The sequence below is a fragment of the Gorilla gorilla genome, chromosome 1 (assembly GCF_029281585.2).
Source record: "Gorilla gorilla gorilla isolate KB3781 chromosome 1, NHGRI_mGorGor1-v2.1_pri, whole genome shotgun sequence".
NCBI classification, from domain to species: Eukaryota; Metazoa; Chordata; class Mammalia; order Primates; family Hominidae; genus Gorilla; species Gorilla gorilla.
In genome coordinates, this window is record NC_073224.2 from 198,749,620 (window position 1) to 198,771,422 (window position 21,803).

Below are 21,803 nucleotides of genomic sequence, written 5' to 3' on the forward strand. Positions count from 1 at the left end.
ATGCTTATTGTTTTTATCTTAACTATTTTTGTACTACAAGGGTAGAAGTAGACTTATATACTAGAAAATTTGTGAAAGCTCCTGTTATAAAAAACAGTTCTTGAAAATTCAAATTTTAAAAACTGAGGAAGTTACTTCTTCTGCTAAGCACTGCTAGATGATGTGTAGGATATAAAATAAACCTATGACCATCTCTGCCCTCACAGAGGGTGGACTCCTGCTGTAAAGACAGGCTTCTGCTTTGTGAGGGTAGATAGAAAATGAGTTTGTCCACACTTGCTTTTTGTCTTTTGGATGTTGGCTTTGAGAGAAAGTCTCTGATGGAGATGCTAGCAAGCCCCTCTAAACCCCAGAGAACTGTGGTGATGATCATATGGATTCAGTTGGAGCCAAGAGACAAAGAATGGACTGTGACTTCATCAGTGATCAGTAATATGACAAAGTGTTAGGGGGCTGAGGCAGCACCCTCTATATATCAGACACTTACTTACATTATTTCATGAAAATAGATCATGACATTGAACATTTCCTAACCTTGGGGTAGGCACTATTACTTCCATTTTAAAGATGTAGAAATTGAGGTCCAGAGACACTTAGTAACCTGTCCAAGTTTACATAGCTAGTGACAAAGTTAGTATTCAAGCCCAAAGCCCATCTGTACTGCATGCTATGTATAGATAGTAATATTATCCAGAGAAGGAATATGTTTATTAGAAGATGAACAGTTTGGAAACATGTTAAACAGTAAGTCATAAAGAAAGTTGATAGAGGACTACATCTAGGACTACCCAGGAAAAGGAATTCTGTGGCTCAAGATTGGATTTCTTGAAAGTCCCCATGAAGCTCTTTGTGTTCCTTTTGCAAGACGGTTGAATGAGGCTATCAAACACTGATGCACATCCACCTGTTGCCTGTTTTTTTTTAATTGTGGCAAAATATACATAAACTTAAAGTTTACCATCTTAAGACATTAAGTACATTTATAGTGTGTGTAGCCTGCACCATTATCCATCCCTAGAATTTTTTTAATCATCCCAAATAGAAATTCTGTACCCATTAAATATAACTCTCCTCTCTCCACCAGTTCCCTGGTAACCCATATTTAACTTTCCATCTCTATAAATTTACCTATTATAGGTTCGTCCTGTAAGTAGAATCGTACAGTAGTTGTCCTTTTGTGTCTGGCCAGTTTCACTTAGCACAGTGCCTCGAAGGTTCATCCATGTTGTAGCATTTATCAGAATTGCATTCCTTTTTATGGCTGAGTTTTCCATTGTATGTGTATACCATGTTTTGTTTATCCAGTCATCTGTTGATGGACACTTAGATTGTTTTCCACTTTTGGTTATTGTGAATCATGCTGCTATGAACATTGGTGTACAGGTGTGTTTGAATCCCTGCTTTCAGTTCTTTTAGGTATATAACGAGGGGTGGAATTGCTGGATCATATGATAATTCCACATTTGACTTTTTGAAGAACTGCCAACCATTTTCCACAGCAGCTATACCATTTTACATTCCCACCAGCAATGCATGATGGTTGCAATTTTCCCATATCTTCACCAGCACTTGTTATTTTTCTTTTTTTCATAACAGCCATACTAATAAGTGTGAAGTAGTATATCATTGTAGGTATTTTTGCATTTCTTTAATGATTATTGATGCTGAGCATCTTTTCATGTGGTTATTGGCCATCTGTATATCTTCTTTGGAGAATTGTCTTTTGCCCATTTTTGAATTGGGTTGTTTAGGTTTTTTGTTCTTCTTGTTGTTGAATTATAGGAGTTCCATGTATATTTTGGATATCAACAGACTACAAACATGATTTGCAAGTATTGTCTCTGATTCTGTGGACTGTCTTTTCACTCTCATGATAGGATCTTTTGATGCACAAGAGTTTTTCATTTTGGTGAAGTCCAGTTTATCTGTTTTCTGTTTTGTTGCCTGTGTTTTATCTGTCATATCCTATAGTCATTGCCAAATCTAAAATGTTAAAGATTTTCCCCTATGTTTTCTTCTAAGAGTTTTATAGTTTTAGCTCTTATATTTATTTAGGTCATTGATAAATTTTGAGTTAATTTTTTTGTATATGGTATAAGGTAAGTATTCAACTTCATTCTCCTGCATGTGGATATTCAGTTTTCCCAGACCTGTTTGTTGAAGAGTGTCTTTTTCCCATTAAATGGTCTTGGGACTTTTATTGAAAATTAACTATTTTTGAGCTCTCTGTTCTATTACATTGGTCTATTTATCTATCCTTATGCCAATACTATACTATTTTGATTACTGTAGCTTTGTAGTACATTTTGGAATTAGAAAGTGTAAGTTTTCTAACTTTGTTCTTTTTTTCAAGATTGTTTGAGCTATTTGGAATCCTTTAAGATTCTTTGTGAATTTTAGGACAACTTTTTCTATTTGTGCAAAAATGTCGTTTGGATTTTGATAGGGATTGCGTTGAATCTGTAGATTGCTTTGGATAGTATTGCCATCTTAACAATATTAGTCTTTCAGTTCATGAACACAGAACAGAGTATCTTTTCATTTACTTACATCTTCTTTAATTTCTTTCTGCAATATTTTGTAGTTTTCAGTGTACAAGTCTTTAGCCGTGTTAGTTAAATTTATTCTTAAATATTTTATTCTTTTTGATACTATTTAAATGGAATTATTTTCTTAATTTTCTTTGCACACTGTTCATTGCTAGCATATAGAAATGCAACTAAACTTTGTGTGTGACTTTGTATCCCGCAACTTTGCTGAATTCATTTATTAGCTCTAACAGCTTTTTTGTGGAATCTGTAGAGTTTCCTACATATAAGAGTATATCATCTGCAAACAGAGATCATTTTACTTCTTCCTTTCAAATCTGAATGCCTTTAATTCCTTTTTCTTGCCTAATTACTTTAGCTAGAACTTCCAGTACTATGTTTAATAGAAATGGTGAAAGTGGCTATCTTTGTCCTATTCCTAATCTTAGGGGAAAAGCTTTCAGTCTTTCACCATTGAGTATAATATTAGCTGTGAGTTTTTTATATATGGCCTTTATTATGTTGAAGAAGTTCCCTTCTATTCTTAGTTTATTGTGTATTTTCATTATAAAGCACATTAAATTTTGTTAAATGCTTTCTCTACATTGACATTACCATGTGCCTTTTTTTTTTTACTTCATTCTATTTATGGTATATTACGTTAATTGATTTTCATATGTTGAACCATCCTTATATTCTGGGAATAAACCTCACTTGGTAATTGTGTGTGCTCTTACTATGCTACTAAATTTTGTTTGCTAGTATTTTGTTGAGGATTTTTGCATTCTTAAGGGCTGTTTTTGAAATTAAAGTTTTATTGGAACACAGCCATGCCCATTCATTTCTGTATGATCGATATTATCTATGGCTACTTTCATGTTTCAATAGAGGCCACACGGCCTGGTAAGCTGCAAATATTTATTATCTGGCCTTTTTTTTTTTTTTTTTTTTTTTTGTGAGAGAGAGTTTCAATCTTGTTGCCCAGGCTAGAGTGCAATGGTATGATCTTAGCTCACCACAACCTCTACCTCCCAGGTTCAAGCAATTCTCCTGCCTCAGCCTCCCTGGTAGGTGGGATTACAGGCATGTGCCACCAAGCCCAGCTAATTTTGTATTTTTAGTAGAGATGGGGTTTCTCCATGTTGGTCAGGCTGGACTTGAACTCCCGATCCACCCACCTCGGCCTCCCAAAGTGCTGGGATTATAGGCGTGAGCCACCATGCCCAGCCTATCTGGCTCTTCATAGAAAAGGTTTGCAAACTTCTGAGTTAGACAAACAATTTCTTACTCTGGTTCCACACTGCCCAAGAAATCTGATTCTCATTTGGTTCCTGTGTAGATGCACCTTTAAAGTCAAATGGCCCTGGTCATGTACCAGTAAATATTTTAGGCGGTTATATTTCTCACAGTAAATTAATAAATTAACATTCTAGTTTACCTATTATTGTGTAATGACCTATAGCTCTATCCAAAAGAGTCTGTTCCATTTTTAACAGAATCAGGGTTCTGAACTCAAAGCTGAGGAAAGTATCCTGGAAATTGGAAACTTAACCAAATTGCTGCCCTTGAGAAGCCCTGTCTGGATAACCAGCCTTCTGGCTTCCTCTGATGAAATCTAATTTCACTGCATATCTTCTTTGATCTACAGTAGTTCATATTTCTATTTTTTTCTATCTTTCGCTTTTAGATTTCTACATCGTACTAAGGAAGAATGATTTCCTATTTGATATAGCTGAACCATGCAAAAATCAGATCCTTGTAAAGGTCAGAACCTGTATTTATACATAGTAGAAATAGAGAGGTATCCTCTATTAGGCTGTGTATGAATATATGTGTCACAAAAAACAGAGCAAATGAAAAAACTTCCCCTTTCTTGACATTTTATTCTGCAATTTTTACAAATTATGTGTGCCTTTATAATGTGCAAACTACACTACTTTAAAGTATGTATAGAGTACTGTTATTAATCCTGTTTTATAGAAACAATAATGGGCTAAGAGACTTATTCAAAATCCTGTAACTAATAGCTGTAAGATAAAGCCCAGATCTTTTGCCTCTAAGTCTTAACCTTTCCACTACATTGTAAGTTCGTAATCAGTATCAGAATTTAGTAGACATGTAAGTACGCAAGCTGTATGAACATTGGAAATAATGTATGTAAAAGTCTATGAAAAAGTGTTAAAACCCCTTTATGGATGTTAAGTATCATAAATAATTCAGATCTTGACCTTCAATATCTAACATATAATCTTGGGATGATACCAGAGTCCTCAATATATAATATACCATTGGCTTAGTATAGCAAGCAAAATTCTTTACAAGGTGCCTCATTTCTACTTTTCTAGCCTCAGCTCATTCAGTTTCTGTCATCTGTCCCTGTAGCTTACTTTGTCCCTTTTCATCTGTAATAAATGGCTAGCATTCTCCAAACACATTGTCCATTTCCATTTCTATGTTCAATTCCACATAATTAGGAAGAATGCCTGAAATGCCTATTTGTCTTTCTTCGGATAATACTAGCTCAACTTCATCTCCTCCATGAAGCTTTCCTCAACCATCCCCAACCCCTGGCAAAGTTAATCATTCCCTTCTGTTTTCCCAGAGCACTTTTTATAGCAAATCTCTGTATAGCAAAAATCACACGATGATTGTATATTTGAATTGCTATCTTTCCTACTAATCTGTGAGTTCTTTGTGAGCATGAACAGGGACTTAACACTTATTTGTCTTTGTGTCTTTAACATGTTACTACTAGGCTTAGATTTTGTTACTCAGCTCAGATGTATTTTGTTTAATGAATAAAGTAAGAGCTGCAGTTCTTTCCTTATAAGGATCTGTATGTACAGTATTCTAAGTGGGAGACTGACCACACAAAAATACCTAAAAACACATAGATGTATGTAAAATGATATAGTGTATGCTTGAGGTAGAATAATGGAATGATCAGAGCCAGGTTGAGTTATTTAGGGAAGGATTCCTCTAGGTTAGTAGTTGGCAATCTATGGCCCACAGGCCAAATCTATCTGCCACCAGTTTTTTGTAAATAAAGTTTTACTGGAACATAGCCATGTTCATTTGTTAGTGTATTATATGTCTGCCTTAATGCTGTGATAACAGTTGAGCAGTTGCAACAGAGACCATATGTCCTGTAAAACTGAAAATATTTGCCATCTGGCCCTTTACAGAAAAAGTTTGCCAACCCCTGCTCTAGGAGTGGGCTTTGGATATGAAAAGAAGAGGAATGTGAATTGGTGAGGCATAAGTGTGCATCATAATGCAATGAAAACAAGCCATAGTAGTAGGTATGCTAGGTAAGAAAGCTCCACTCCAGTCCAGTTTGTCAGAGAGACCTATGCTGAAGAGATTAAATGTCAAGAATGTTTGGATTGAGAAAGAGGGAACACAAATCTAATGGAAAGAAATTTTGAAGTAAACACTCCGGGCCTGCAGCAAAATAGTTTCCTAAATAGTAGCAAAGGATGATGATGAAGGAAAAGGAAGCAGCAACATAAATTAACATTGACTGAGTGTTTACTATGTGCCAGGTACTGTTCTAAGTGGTGTGTGTGTGTGTGTGTGTCCTGTTTAATCCTCTCAACAACTAAATGAGATAATTGCTATTATTGTCTTTATTTTGCTGCGGAGGAAACTCAGGCACAGGAGGCTAAGTTAACTTGGTCAAGTTAATACAACTGGTAAGTGATAGAACCAAGTCTGAACCCAGGCTGTCAGTCTGCAGAGTCTTCATAATAGAGAAGGGGAAATCTGGAGATATTTGGTAAAAATACCTTTAAGCTTGGAGTAAGGTACTTAGTCCAAGTAATTGGGAAATGTGCTATCCCAACATGGTAAAGAGAAAATGAACAGACAATAAAAGAGTAATGATGGAAGGCAGGGTTTCCAATTAGAAGAGTATACTATGGATTAGGCAGAATGGGCAGGGCAAGGAAGCAGATACTTAAGACATGTTATATAGTCATACAGTTAAATAGTCAGTCATTGCATTTAACCTTGATGAGACCAGAAAGCAATTAACTTTTCCTTGCACACATGAAAGCTGTCCTAAAATACTTGAAGAGCTGGTATATCCAATTGAGATATAGATTAGCAGTGACTTTCAAGGAGGTAAGGGGCATTCAACCTTCCCACAAAAATATACACACCTTAGTATCCCAAGTGTATTATAATTGGTGGAGGTGTCAAGTCATAACACACACCATTCTCTCTCATTCTGTCTCCCTAAGAGGACTGGTTCCTGTCCAACCCTGTGTGATTGCTATGGTAAATATTTACCCCTTTGGACAATTTTTTTTAAAAAAATACGTATATATTGTATGTATGTTAAAGTAATACGTATGCACTATGAAAATTTTGCCAATAGAAGTATACCAAATGCAAACATTGGCTAGAGATGGTAGGATTGGAGATGGAAAGAGGAGGAGACATTAAACTAAATGACTTTCAACATTTCTTCCAAATCTATAGTTCTATGTTTATACCAGCAGAGTGGTAAGCACAAAGGAAAAGACCACAATGTGACTTTGACATGGTTGGCTTGAATAGAGGATAAAATGGTATAGGAGAAAATCCAATATATGAAATCTAAATTTATAGAGCAGATTACTTTGCAGTGAACCTTGGACTTATTTTTATAAAGATTGCTTTTAACTAGCCATTTTGGTATGTTCAAATATACTTAATTTTAATAAAAAATTTCATTTACACTTGTCAGTAGTATATTTACTGTGTAAAATAAAGCAGACACACATTGTTCATTATTTCAAAGAAGGAAGAGATTTCAGCCAAGTTATGTTGTAGTAGCTACAGTGGAAATAATTGAGCTGGGCCTTGCCCATAAACCTGCAATATGATAGAACTTAAAAGGGGGCCAGGCATGGTAACTCACACCTGTAATCCCAGCACTTTGGGAGGCCAAGACAGGAGGATTGCTTGAGGCCAGGGGTTCAAGACCAGCCTGGATAACATAGTGAGACCTCGCCTCTACAAAAAATAAAAAAGTTAGCCAGGCGCATTGATGCACACCGGTAATCCTAGCCACTCAGAAGGCTGAGGTAGGAGGATTGCATGAGTCCAGGAGTTTGAGGCTGCAGTGAACTATGATCATGCCACTGTACTCCAGCCTGAGCAACAGGGTGAGACCCTGTCTCTTAAAAACTAACTAACTTAAAAGATACCTTAAGTATGTAAGGTATGCAAAGTGCCTACCACAGTGCCAGTAAATGGTAGATGGAGACGCAGAAGAGAAAAAAGATGATGGTGGTGATGATGCTGTTGTTATGTCTTCTGTCCCCATATCACACTTCTGTAAGGCTTCAGAGAGAAAGTTGGTATTATATATATTTGTATACACACATACATACATGCACACACATACTGTCCATGCTACAAAACCTAAACTTGCACAGTGTTGTTTATAAAAACCAGGACTCAGATTTGGAGTCTCAGATTTGGAAGGAACTTTAAAGGTTACCCAGTCCAGCCTCCATCTTCTTCCTAATGATTTAGTATCTTCACCAATAGGTTATTTTACCTCTGCTTTCACATCCTTAGTGATGGCAAATTCATGCCTCTCCTTCCCAGAGAGCTTATCCCACTTTTGGATACAGAGCTGTGACTGGCAGAAAGTTCTTCCTAATAATGTGCTGAAGTCTATCTACCTATAGCTTCCACCCACTGGTTCTAATTCTCTCCCTTGGGGTAATATTGAAGAAGTAGAGCAAATCTCATCTCTCTCCTACATGAAATCCCTCCAGATATTTGCAAACAGCTCTCATGTTTCCCCTGAGTCTTTCCTTCTAGTTAACCTTCCCTAGTTTCTTAAATTCTCACTCTTCTTGTTGCTTTCCTTTAAATGAGATTGTGCATTTGTATCTCATTCAAAATATAGGACTTAGAATTAAACATAAAATCCTACTTCTGATATGTTTGGACTGGCAAGAATGGAGCATCCAGGACTGTCATCGTCTTTATTCCAAATATTGACTGGAATAATGATGATGCTGATGCATTGCTTATTTAATGACATCAGATCCATATATGTCTGCTAGGAACTATGAAGTGGCACTATAGGAACCGCTGAACTTCTTCTCTGTTCAAGAAGCATGAGCCAGAAGCATTCCAAAAAGCCTTAGCTTCTCTTATGCTCTGCCTCACACCTCTGCACGTTTCTGGAAAGGGTAAACATTATACATAGTTAAAGAATACTAGGACCGCCTGTAGGACAAAGGAAGTCATCGCATTTTCATTAGCCACTTATTGCTAGCTGCATTACTTGTTAAAGGAAATACTGGTGTTCTCATGGGTTCTTCTCTGTGCATACACAAAGATGTATAGTTACTACAAAGCAAGTGGAGCAGGGGGACACCAAAGAGATATGCTCTATCTTCTTTGTTCACCTCTGCTACATGGAGGAGACAGGATTTATTGCTTTCTTTGAGAAACAGATTGGCCAGTTTCCTTCCTCCCCCTTCTTCTGGTGGATCATTCCAGAAGAATATTACATCTCATCATAGTTATCTCCTAATAAAGTAAAAGTAAACGAAGGAGAGCTGGAGGCAGAGAATCAGCTGAGATGTGCTGGAAATACTCGGTTGGGCGCGGTGGCTCGTGCCTTGTAATCCCAGCACTTTGGGAGGCCGAGGCGGGTGGATCACCTGAGGTCAGGAGTTCAAGACCAACCTGGCCAACATGATGAAACCCTGTCTCTACTAAAAATACAAAAAATTAGCCAGGCGTGGTGGCAGGCACCTCTAATCCCAGCCACTCAGGAGGCTGAGGCAGGAGAATCGCTGGAACCCGCGAGGCAGAGGTTGCAGTGAGCCAACATCATGCCACTGCACTCCAGCCTGAGCAACCAGAGTGAAACTCCGTCTCAAAACAAAGTAACAACAACAACAAAAACTTGTTAATGAGAGAGTGGCTGATCAGTGGCACATCACAGATGAATCCTGTCTCCTGCCTCCCTGTAGCTTGTCCTTCATCACCACAGTGAGCAGATGTTCTGCTCACAGCTTTTCCATTTTGATTTCTCTGCATATTGGCATAGTATTATGATTTATCTAAAACTGAGAGTTCTGTCTTTTCTTATTGAATTTTCAGAAGTATGTTTGATGCATCTTTTTTCTGTTTTCCAGTTTCCATTTCTAGGGGAAGTATTCCTCTCTTCCTGTTCTTTGAAATACTTAACACAATATCTGGCATGTAGTAAACACTTAAAATGATAGTTATATATTAATAATTTGACTGTTATTACTATACAGATGATAATTTGTAACTAAGTTTTTAATTGTATCTTAATATATGAAGAATTCTAATTTTCCTTGCTTCAAGGGGTGGCCTGTTGTGATTGTTTTATTACATTTTGAAAGGATACTACCATAGCCTTACAGATTCTTCTACTACCTATTATACTTCTTTCAATGACTTCCAGAAATACAGAGTCATTACATTCTCCAGATCTGCACTATGCAATGAGTAGCCACTACCATGTATGTCTAATTAAATGTAAATTTAATAAAAATTAAATACAATTAAAAACGCACTCAGTTTGCACTAGCTACATTTCAAGTCCTAAATAGCCACATGTGGCTAGTGGCTACCCATTGGACAACAGGAATATTGAACATTGCCATCATTGCATTAAATTTTGAGAGGCTGAGGCTGGCAGATTCTTGAGGTCAGGAGTTCGAGACCAGCCTGGCCAACATGGCGAAACCCCATCTCTACTAAAAATACAAAAATTAGCCAAGCATGGCGGCACATGCCTGTAATCCCAGCTACTCTGGAGGCACTGCTTTGGATATTAGTAGTCTATGCTCTTGTGCTCTTTTCTTAGAAATTGAAGAGGATATATTTTCTACGGTGTTCCTAAGACTAATCTCTTAATATTTCAGGGCTCTGAACATGCATTTTGAGGATTCAAGTTACTGTTCTTATTCCAGCCCCTTAGTGCCATTACTATCTTTTGGAATAAATACAGGAACTTTCACATCCTCCAAGAAGATTATACTACCATAAATTTTATTTTGTTTATTTTTATTTATTTATTTATTTTGAGACAGTGTTTCTGTTGCCCAGGCTGGAGTGCAGTGGTATGACCATAGCTCACTGCAGCCTTGACCTCCTGAGCTCAGGAGATCCTCCTGCCTTAACCTCCCAAGTAGCTGGAACTATAGGTGCACACACCACCACACTTGGCTAATTTTTATATTTTTTTTGTAGAGACGGGGTTTCACCATGTTTCTGAGTCTCAAACTCCTAGAGATGGGGGGGGGGGTCTCGCTGTGTTGCCCAGGCTGGTCTCGAACTCTTGAGTTCAGGCGATTCCCCCCCACTTCAGCCTCCTAAAATACTGGGATTACAGGTGGTCCTCCTGCCTTAACCTCTTTACAGTTGTGAGCCACCACACCCAGCCATTAAGCACTTTCAAAGCCATTTTTTCATTTGTTATTTACAGCAGCCCAGTGAAGCAAGTAGCATTGGGATTATTATTCCCATTTTACTAATAAGAAAACTGAGATTCAGTTAAGTTACAGCCTAAAGTCTTTTTTTGTTTTTTGGGGTCTTTTTTTTTTTTTTTTTTTGACCAAGTCTCACTCTGTTGCCCAGGTTGGAGTGCAGTGGCATGATCTCAGCTCACTGCAACCTCCGCCTCCTGGGTTCAAGTGATTCTGATGCCTCAGCCTCTCCAGTAGCCGGGATTACAAGCATGTGCCACCATGCTTGGCTAAATTTTGTATTTTTAGTAGAGATGGGGTTTCGCCATGTTGGCCAGGCTGGTCTCGAACTCCTGACCTCAAGCATCCGTCAGCCTCAGCCTTTCAAAGTGCTGGGACTACAGACGTGAGCCACCGTGTCTGGCCATGTTACCTGCCTAACGTCTTAAAGGGAAAATAAACATTAAGGCAAAATAGAGGAGATTCAGATCAGGGTAAAATTTTAACATCAAATTCAGCATTTTTTGTTTTGTTTTTACTTTGTTTTTGTTCTACTTTACTCCCACTCCGACTGTAATAAAAGAGTGAAAGTTCTTTAGGGGAACTGAGGTACTCCCAAAGAATTGCTACAGTCCCATTTGTCCTGTGATCATGTGCTTGGGGTGCCATAACAGAATACCACAGACTGAGTGGCTTAAACAATAGAAATTTATATCCTCAAAGTTCTGGGGGCTGGAAGTTCAGTGTCAGGATGCTAGCGGCAGAGGCTAGAGATGAGGTCTTTCTCCTTAGCTTATAAATGACACCTTCTCTCTGAGTCCTCATGTAGCATTTTTCTCTATGTGAGAAAGAGATATCTCTCATGTCTCATCCTTTTGTTTTAAAGAAACCAATTATATCAGATTAGGACCTCACCTGTATGACTTTATTTAACCTTAATTACCTCCTTAAATGCCCTGTCTCCAAATGTAGTCACGTTGGGGGTTAGGGCTTTAACGTATGAATTTGGGGGAGACACAGTTCAGCCCATAACACCATGTTAATGGGTTTTTAGTGTCTTTTGATATTCTGGCTTAACCTGGTTAGCTGGAAACTAAATTTAGTATTTGAATGGGACCAAATGTAGCAAATATCTGTATTCTTTATTTCTGTGAATATAGAGGCTTAATTAAATTCAACCTGTGGTACTTGCTGTAAGGTACTTTGCAACTCCAAGATACTCTAATAGCAAAAAATCTGTATCTAAATTTCCTACTTTTCTTATAATGTAGCCTAATTGTTAATAATTAGAGATCTCAGTACTTTACAGGTAATAAATGTTCTTCTCCTTCCTCCCCACCTACCTTTTTTACAGATGGAGAAATTAGCATACAAAGAAACTGACTTGTCAGAAGTCAGAGCAAGGTATTGGTGGATCCAGGGATAAATCCCAAACTTCTTAACCCCTAGACCGGTTTTTAGTCCATTGACTATGCAGCCTAATGGTAAGTATCTTTTTACCCTATCGTGGAGATAAGAGGGATTAAGAGACCTAGCAAGGACTGGCTTTAAGGAATTCCTCACGAATAATTAGACTACTCGTTATCCTTTTCTTTATAGCCATGATGTCATTTTTGTCATTGGCATGAATTTTCCAGATTGGGAGAGGAGGTCTGAAGTTTTGCTTTTTAAATATTTAAAAATATTTCTCGGTGGCTCATGCCTGTAATTCCAGCACTCTGGGAAGCCAAGGTGGGCGGATCACCTGAAGTCAGGAGTTCGAGACCAGCCTGACCAACATGGAGAAACCCCATTTCTACTAAAAATACAAAACTGGTGGGCATGGTGGCGCATGCCTGTAATCCCAGCTACTTGGGAGGCTGAGACAGGCGAATTGCTTGAACCCGGGAGGCGGAGGTTGCTGTGAGCCGAGATCTCACCATTGCACTCCAGCCTGGGCAACAAGAGCAAAACTCCATCTCAAAAAAAAAAAAAAAAAAATCTGTAACAGTTTGGCTACATGAGAAATAATTATTAAGAAAGGAAACTATTATTTAATGAATTTGTTCACTGTGTCCAACAGAAATACAATGCAAGCCACTTATGTAGTTTAAAGTTTTGTAGTAGCCACATTTAGAAAGGTAAAAAGAAGAAGGGGCATGGGGGCTCACACCTGTAATCCTGGCATTTTGGGAGGCTAAAGTGGGCCAGTTGCTTGAGCCCAGGAATTGGAGACCAGCCTGGGCAACATGGCAAAACCCCATCTCTACAAAGAATACAGAAGAGTAGCCAGTTGTGGTGGTGTGAGCCTGTAGTTCCAGCTACTAGGGAGGTTATAACACTTTATCACACTTTTGTAACTCTCTGTCTTCTAGACTAAGAGAGGGTGCCTTGTTGTTTTTTTAATCCTTATTACCTAGCACAGGGCTGGAACTTAGGTAGTCAATGAATTTTTCGTTTGAAGCATGAATAAATGCAGTTTCAGTATGGAAATATCAAAGATTTTAAGAGTGTTATTTTGAAAATAGTAAGTTGGAAATGGAATTTAAATATCAAATTGAACAAGATTTAAGAGGAAGCTACTCTCTTTAAACCCATAATATTGCATTCATTGATTCATTTTATTGACCTAGATATGTGAGATAGTAAGGAGAATAAGACATAATCTTTACTGACAAATAGTTCATAATTAAGATATACATGTGATCAAACACAAATACACACATAAGATATAGATAGTTGCTACTATAATATCTCAGCTCCCATAATATTGTTTGATGCTTAGTGAAAGAATTTCAAGGCTGAATAGGGTCTTAGAAGTTTATCTAGTTATCTCCCTTTACAACCTGTGAATTTTCTCTCAGCTTGGAAAAGTTTCAGCATCTTTGGTGAAAAGTGGTCATTCAGCCTTTCTGCTTGTACATTTTAGTGTATAACCAATCCTCCACAGGACAATTCTCATTGCCAGAAAGTCTCTCTCTGACATCTGCTTCCCTGTAGTGAATGCTTTGTCGAATGCCTCCAATCAAAAGACTACATTTTGTGAAATCCCTGCTGAGCATTCCAGTAGCATGTAAGCTAGAACAGGGGTCTTTTATCTGATTTGTTTAGTGATATATCTCCAGTGCCTAGAATAATGACTGACAAACAGTGGTGATAAATATTTGTTGAATGAATGAATCTAACATAAGCAGGATTTAGAGCATTATTTCAATTCAGTTTTTTAATTGTCAGATTTACTCCCTTTGTGGACTATTACATATCTTTCATTGCTGTTTACTGATCAGTTCTTTGCCTGTATGGCATAGTTTAACTTATTAAGCCCTACATTTTTCATCTGTAAAAAGTTATTAATAATACCTGAGATGGAATATTTGAAAATGCCTGGCACTGGGCCTGGTATATATAGTAATGGTAAGTATTAGTTGAATCTGAAATGGAATCAGTGCAGCAACCTCTGAGCCTCCCCTGACCCTGACATCCCAGGAATGCAAGTTTATTTTTTAAAATTAATTAATTTCAAGAAGTATACATAACACAGAATTTACCATTTTAATAATATTTTAGTGTACAGTTCAGTGACACTAAAGACATTCACATTGTTGTGCACCCATCACCACCATCAATCTCTAGAACTTTTTTCATCTTGCAGAACTGAAACTGAACCCATTAAAAATGGTAAGTTCGTTTTTAATGTTAGCTTAGGTAAAGCATGACTGAACTGGTAAATCTGTAGTAGAAAAAATAATACATTCTAAAACTAAGTATAAATGACATATTATATGCAGTTTTAAATGATCTGTTTTCAGTTATTGTTTATTAATATGAATAATTGATATCTTACCATGTGACTTGTAGGTATCATTCTCTATGTCACAGTTGTTTTGATGAGTGTGCATTGAAATACTGACTTTTTAATATGGATAATTTTTCTCTCATTGCATAACTTTCTGCATTTAGTAAAAAGACAACTTTTTTTTTTTCTTTTGACTGCTTGCTGTGTGCCAAACTCTAGGAATACTGATTGGCTTAAGATTATTTAGCTCTGACACTCTGACAGGCATAAATGTAGGAGGTGGCACTACTACTTTGCTTAGGACTGTCACCAGAAAGCTGTTACAAAATAATATTTGTCCTGGACTGTGAGGAATAAATAGGAATTTCCCAAATAGAGAAAAGGGGAAGGTCCAGAGGTATGAAAGAGTATGAGTTTGGATGCAATTTGCAGTTGTATGAGCTTGGAAAGAGTATATGTTTGGATACAGTTTAGGGATTGATCCTTGAAGAGTTTTAAATGGGGTAGTGACATGTTTTATCTTATTTGTATTTTAGAAAAATAATGCTGATGTATGATTGGAAAGCAGTGAGAACAGACAAAGGAATTAAATAACTGTTTTTATTGGTCAACGTGAGAGATAATGAAATCCTAAACTCTGAATGGGGCAGGAGAGATTAAAGAGAGGAGATGGTTATTTTAGAGATACAACTGACAGAATTGGATAACCAGTTGGATTTGGAGGGCAAGAGGGATTACAGGTTTCTGATTTGTTATGTTAACTGGGATAGAGACTGCCAGAGAAGAAAGATATAAACTGATTATTAAATAGTACCTATGTATTATAATATACTCTGAAACATGGCCATTATTCTTAGAACACTTTGAAAAAATGATAGGTGACTAGCTCCTTTTTTAATGTATAGAATTCTATCAGATGCTGTATTCTCTTTATTTTGGGACAGTTGCCTGATTCAGGGACAGTTACCTGATTCACTGAGTAGTTTATGGCAGTACTTAAAAATTACACATTTTGTAATGCATTTGTTTCTTTTTCTTTAGTGCTGCTTTCCATGTTTCAGTAGTTTGTACCAAGAGTCTATTTCTTCCTAGAAGTTCCTTTTTCATTGTTTTTTTTGTTTGTTTTTGTCTTTTTTTGTTTTTAAGACAGAGTCTTGCTCTGTTCCCCAGGCTGGAGTGCAGTGACGTAATCCTGGCTCACTGCAGCCTGGACTTCCTAGGCTCAAGCAGTCCTCCCATCGCAGCCCCTTGAGTACCTGAAATCACAGGTTCCACGCCTAGCTAATTTTTTAATTTTTTTGTAGAGACGAGGTCTCACTATGTTGCTGAGACTGTTCTCGAACTCCTGGGCTCAATGAATCTTCCTGCCTTGGCCTCCCAAAGTACTGGGATAACAGGCATGGGCCACCGAACTTTTTGAACTATTTGATGCCTTTCTGCCCTTAACTGTTTGTTATTTTGTTCATTTTGCTGCATAATTGAGTATGGATTTTGTTTTCTTTTTTATTATTATACTTTAAGTTTTAGGGTGTATGTGCACAACGTGCAGGTTAGTTACATATGTATACATGTGCCATGTTGGTGTGCTGCACCCATTAACTCGTCATTCAACATTAGGTGTATCTCCTAATGCTATCCCTCCCCCCTCCCCCCATTCTACAACAGGCCCCGGTGTGTGATGTTCCCCTTCCTGTGTCCATGTGTTCTCATTGTTCAATTCCCACCTATGAGTGAGAACATGCAGTGTTTGGTTTTTTGTCCTTGCGATAGTTTGCTGAGGATGATGGTTTCCAGCTTCATCCATGTCCCTACAAAGGACATGAACTCATCATTTTTTATGACTGCATAGTATTCCATGGTGTATATGTGCCACATTTTCTTAATCCAGTCTATGATTGATGGACATTTGGGTTGGTTCCAAGTCTTTGCTATTGTGAATAGTGCCAAAATAAACATACATGTGCATGTGTCTTTATAGCAGCACGATTTATAATCCTTTGGGTATATGCCCAGTAGTGGGATGGCTGGGTCAAATGGTATTTCTAGTTCTAGATCCCTGAGGAATTGCCACACTGACTTCCACAATGGTTGAACTAGTTTACAGTCCCACCAACAATGTAAAAGTGTTCCTATTTCTCCACATCCGCTCCATCACCTGTTGTTTCCTGACTTTTTAATGATTGCCATTCTAACTGGTGTGAGATGGTATCTCATTGTGGTTTTGATTTGCATTTCTCTGATGGCCAGTGATGATGAGCATTTTTTCATGTGTCTGTTGGCTGCATAAATGTCTTCTTTTTTATTTATTTATTTATTTATTTCATTTTTTATTGATCATTCTTGGGTGTTTCTCGCAGAGGGGGATTTGGCAGGGTTACAGGACAATAGTGGAGGGAAGGTCAGCAGATAAACAAGTGAACAAAGGTCTCTGGTTTTCCTAGGCAGAGGACCCTGCGGCCTTCCGCAGTGTTTGTGTCCCTGGGTACTTGAGATTAGGGAGTGGTGATGGCTCTTAACGAGCATGCTGCCTTCAAGCATCTGTTTAACAAAGCACATCTTGCACCGCCCTTAATCCATTCAACCCTGAGTGGATACAGCACATGTTTCAGAGAGCACAGGGTTGGGGGTAGGGTCACAGATCAACAGGATCCCAAGGCAGAAGAATTTTTTCTTAGTACAGAACAAAATGAAAAGTCTCCCATGTCTACCTCTTTCTACACAGACACGGCAACCATCTGATTTCTCAATCTTTTCCCCACCTTTCCCCCCTTTCCATTCCACAAAACCGCCATTGTCATCATGGCCCGTTCTCAATGAGCTGTTGGGTACACCTCCCAGACGGGGTGGTGGCCGGGCAGAGGGGCTCCTCACTTCCCAGTAGGGGCAGCCGGGCAGAGGCGCCCCTCACCTCCCGGATGGGGCGGCTGGCCAGGTGGGGGGCTGAACCCCCACCTCCCTCCCGGACGGGGCGGCTGGCCGGCGGGGGAGTGACCCCCCCACCTCCCTCCCGGACGGGGCGGCTGGCAAGGCGGGGGGCTGACCCCCCACCTCCCTCCCGGACAGGTCGGCAGGCTGGGTGGTGGGCTGACCCCCCCACCTCCCTCCCGGACGGGGCGGCTGGCCGGGCTGAGGGGCTCCTCACTTCCCAGTAGGGGCGGCTGGGCATAGGCGCCCCTCACCTCCCGGACGGGGCGGCTGGCCGGGCGGGGGGCTGACCCCCCCACCTCCCTCCCGGACGGAGCGGCTGGCCGGGCAGAGGGGCTCCTCACTTCCCAGTAGGGGTGGCCAGGCAGAGGCGCCCCTCACCTCCCGGACGGGGCGGCTGGCCAGGCGGGGGGCTAACCCCCCCACCTCCCTCCCGGATGGGGCGGCTGGCCGGGCGGGGGGCTGACCCCCCCACCTCCCTCCCGGACGGGGCGGCTGGCCGGGCAGAGGGGCTCCTCACTTCCCAGTAGGGGCGGCCGGGCAGAGGCGCCCCTCACCTCTTGGACCGGGTGGCCGGCCAGGCGGGGGGCTAACCCCCCCACCTCCCTCCCGGACGGGGCGGCTGGCCGGGCGGGGGGCTGACCCCCCCACCTCCCTCCCGGACGGGGCGGCTGGCCGGGCAGAGGGGCTCCTCACTTCCCAGTAGGGGCGGCCGGGCAGAGGCGCCCCTCACCTCTTGGACCGGGTGGCCGGCCAGGCGGGGGGCTAACCCCCCCACCTCCCTCCCGGACGGGGCGGCTGGCCGGGCGGGGGGCTGGCCCCCCCACCTCCCTCCCGGACGGGGCGGCTGGCCGGGCGGGGGGCTGACCCCCCCACCTCCCACCCGGACGAGGTGGCTGCCGGGCGGAGATGCTCATCACTTCCCAGACGGGGGTGGCTGCTGGGCGGAGACGCTCCTCACTTCCCAGACGGGGTGGCTGCTGGGCAGAGGGGCTCCTCACTTCTCAGACGGGGCGGTTGCCAGGCAGAGGGTCTCCTCACTTCTCAGACGGGGCGGCCGGGCATAGACGCTCCTCACATCCCAGACGGGGCGGCAGGGCAGAGGTGCTCCCCACATCTCAGACGATGGGCGGCCGGGCAGAGACGCTCCTTACTTCCCAGATGTGATGGCGGCCGGGAAGAGGCGCTCCTCGTTTCCTAGATGGGATGGCGGCCGGGCAGAGACGCTCCTCACTTTCCAGACTGGGCAGCCAGGCAGAGGGGCTCCTCACATCCCAGACGATGGGCGGCCAGGCGGAGACGCTCCTCACTTCCCAGACGGGGGGGCAGCCGGACAGAGGCTGCAATCTCGGCACTTTGGGAGGCCAAGGCAGGCGGCTGGGAGGTGGTTGTAGCGGGCCGAGATCACGCCACTGCACTCCAGCCTGGGCACCATTGAGCACCGAGTGAACGAGACTCCGTCTGCAATCCTGGCACCTCGGGAGGCCGAGGCTGGCTGATCACTCGCGGTTAGGAGCTGGAGACCAGCCCGGCCAACACAGCGAAACCCCGTCTCCACCAAAAAAATACGAAAACCAGTCAGGTGTGGCGGCGCGCGCCTGCAATCGCAGGCACTCAGCAGGCTGAGGCAGGAGAATCAGGCAGGGAGGTTGTAGTGAGCTGAGATGGCAGCAGTACCGTCCAGCTTCGGTTTGGCATCAGAGGGAGACCGTGGAAAGAGCGGGAGAGGGAGACTGTGGGGAGAGGGAGAGGGAGAGGGAGAGGGAGAGGGAAAATGTCTTCTTTTGAGAAGGGTCTGTTCATATCCTTGGCCCACTTTTTGATGGGGTTGTTTGTTTTTTTCTTGTAAATTTGTTTGAGTTCATTGTTGATTCTGGATATTAACCCTTTGTCAGATGGGTAGATTGCAAAAATTTTCTCCCATTCTGTAGGTTGCCTGTTCACTCTGATGGTAGTTTCTTTTGCTGTGCAGAAGCTCTTTAGTTTAATTAGATCCCATTTGTCAATTTTGGCTTTTGTTGCCATTGCTTTTGGTGTTTTAGACATGAAGTCCTAGCCCATGCCTGTGTCCCGAATGGTATTGCCTAGGTTTTCTTCTAGGGTTTTTATGGGTTTAGGTCTAACATTTAAGACTTTAATCCATCTGGAATTAATTTTTGTATAAGGTGTAAGGAAGGGATCCAGTTTCATCTTTCTACATATGACTAGCCAGTTTTCCCAGCACCATTTATTAAATAGGGAATCGTTTCCCCATTTCTTCTTTCTGTCAGATTTGCCAAAGATCAGATGGTTGTAGATATGTGGCGTTATTTCTGAGGGCTCTGTTCTGTTCCATTGGTCTATATCTCTGTTTTGGTATCACTACCATGCTGTTTTGGTTACTGTAGCCTTATAGTATAGTTTGAAGTCAGGTAGCGTGATGCCTCCAGCTTTGTTCTTTTGGCTTAGGATTGACTTGGCAATGTGGGCTCTTTTTTGGTTCCATGTGAACTTTAAAGTAGTTTTTTCCAATTCTGTGAAGAAAGTCATTGGTAGCTTGTTGGGGATGGCATTGAATCTATAAATTACCTTGGGCAGTATGGCCATTTTCATGATATTGATTCTTCCTACCCATGAGCGTGGAATGTTCTTCCATTTGTTTATATCCTCTTTTATTTCCTTGAGCAGTGGTTTGTAGTTCTCCTTGAAGAGGTCCTTCACGTCCCTTGTAAGTTGGATTCCTAGGTATTTTATTCTCTTTGAAGCAGTTGTGAATGGGAGTTCACTCATGATTTGGCTCTCTGTTTGTCTGTTATTGGTGTATAAGAATGCTTGTGATTTTTGCACATCAATTTTCTATCCTGAGACTTTGCTGAAGTTGCCTATCAGCTTAATGATGGGGTTTTCTAGATATACAATCATGTTATCTGCAAACAGGGACAATTCGACTTCCTCTTTTCCTAATTGAATACCCTTTATTTCCTTCTCCTGCCTGATTGCCCTGGCCAGAACTTCCAACACTATGTTGAATAGGAGTGGTGAGAGAGGGCATCCTTGTCTTGTGCCAGTTTTCAAAGGGAATGCTTCCAGTGTTGGCCCATTCAGTATGATATTGGCTGTGGGTTTGTCATAGATAGCTCTTACTATTTTGAGATATGTCCCATCAATACCTAATTTATTGAGAGTTTTTAGCATGAAGGGTTGTTGAATTTTGTCAAAGGCCTTTTCTGCATCTATTGAGATAATCATATGGTTTTTGTCGTTGGTTCTGTTTATATGCTGGATTACATTTATTCATTTGCATATGTTGAACCAGCCTTGCATCCCAGGGATGAAGCCCACTTGATCATAGTGGATAAGCTTTTTGATGTGCTGCTGGATTCGGTTTGCCAGTGTTTTATTGAGGATTTTTGCATCGATGTTCATCAGGGATATTGGTCTAAAATTCTCTTTTTTTGTTGTGTCTCTGCCAGGCTTTGGTAGCAGGATGATGCTGGCCTCATAAAATGAGTTAGGGAGGATTCCTTCTTTTTCTGTTGATTGGAATAGTTTCAGAAGGAATGGTACCAGCTCCTCCTTGTACATCTGGTAGAATTCGGCTGTGAATCCATCTGGTCCAGGACTTTTTTTCGTTGGTAAGCTATTAATTATCACCTCAATTTCAGAGCCTGTTATTGGTCTATTCAGAGATTCAACTTCTTCCTGGTTTAGTCTTGGGAGGGTGTATGTGTCGAGGAATTTATCCATTTCTTCTAGATATCCTAGTTTATTTGCATAGAGGTGTTTGTGGTATTCTCTGATGGTAGTTTGTGTTTCTGTGGGATTGGTGGTGATATCCCCTTTATCATTTTTTATTGCATCTATTTGATTCTTCTCTCTTTTCTTATTAGTCTTGCTAGCGGTCTATCAATTTTGTTGATCTTTTCAAAAAACCGGCTCCTGGATTCATTGATTTTTTTGAAGGGTTTTTTGTGTCTCTATTTCCTTCAGTTCTGCTCTGATGTTAGTTATTTCTTGCCTTCTGCTAACTTTTGAATGTGTTTGCTCTTGCTTCTCTAGTTCTTTTAATTGTGATGTTAGGGTGTCAATTTTGGATCTTTCCTGCTTTCTCTTGTGGGCATTTAGTGCTATAAATTTCCC

General features: G+C 40.9%; 1 protein-coding gene across 15 annotated transcripts in view; it reads left to right on the plus strand.

The window, feature by feature from the left end:
• Positions 1 to 21,803, plus strand: part of SCMH1 (Scm polycomb group protein homolog 1) — a 221,839-nt gene that overhangs the window by 43,317 nt on the left and 156,719 nt on the right. For 11 of the 15 annotated variants that reach the window (XM_063699807.1, XM_063699794.1, XM_055392672.2 and 8 more), the window contains exon 3: positions 12,339 to 12,468. The exons of 2 other annotated variants lie outside the window; for them this stretch is intronic. In XM_063699807.1, coding sequence (XP_063555877.1) covers positions 12,456 to 12,468 — 13 coding nt within the window. In that variant the 5' untranslated portion in view covers positions 12,339 to 12,455. Of the gene's footprint in view, positions 1 to 12,338; positions 12,469 to 21,279; positions 21,299 to 21,803 lie in introns of those variants that run through there. 2 more of the 15 variants (XM_055392703.2, XM_055392730.2) reach the window with 2 other exon arrangements.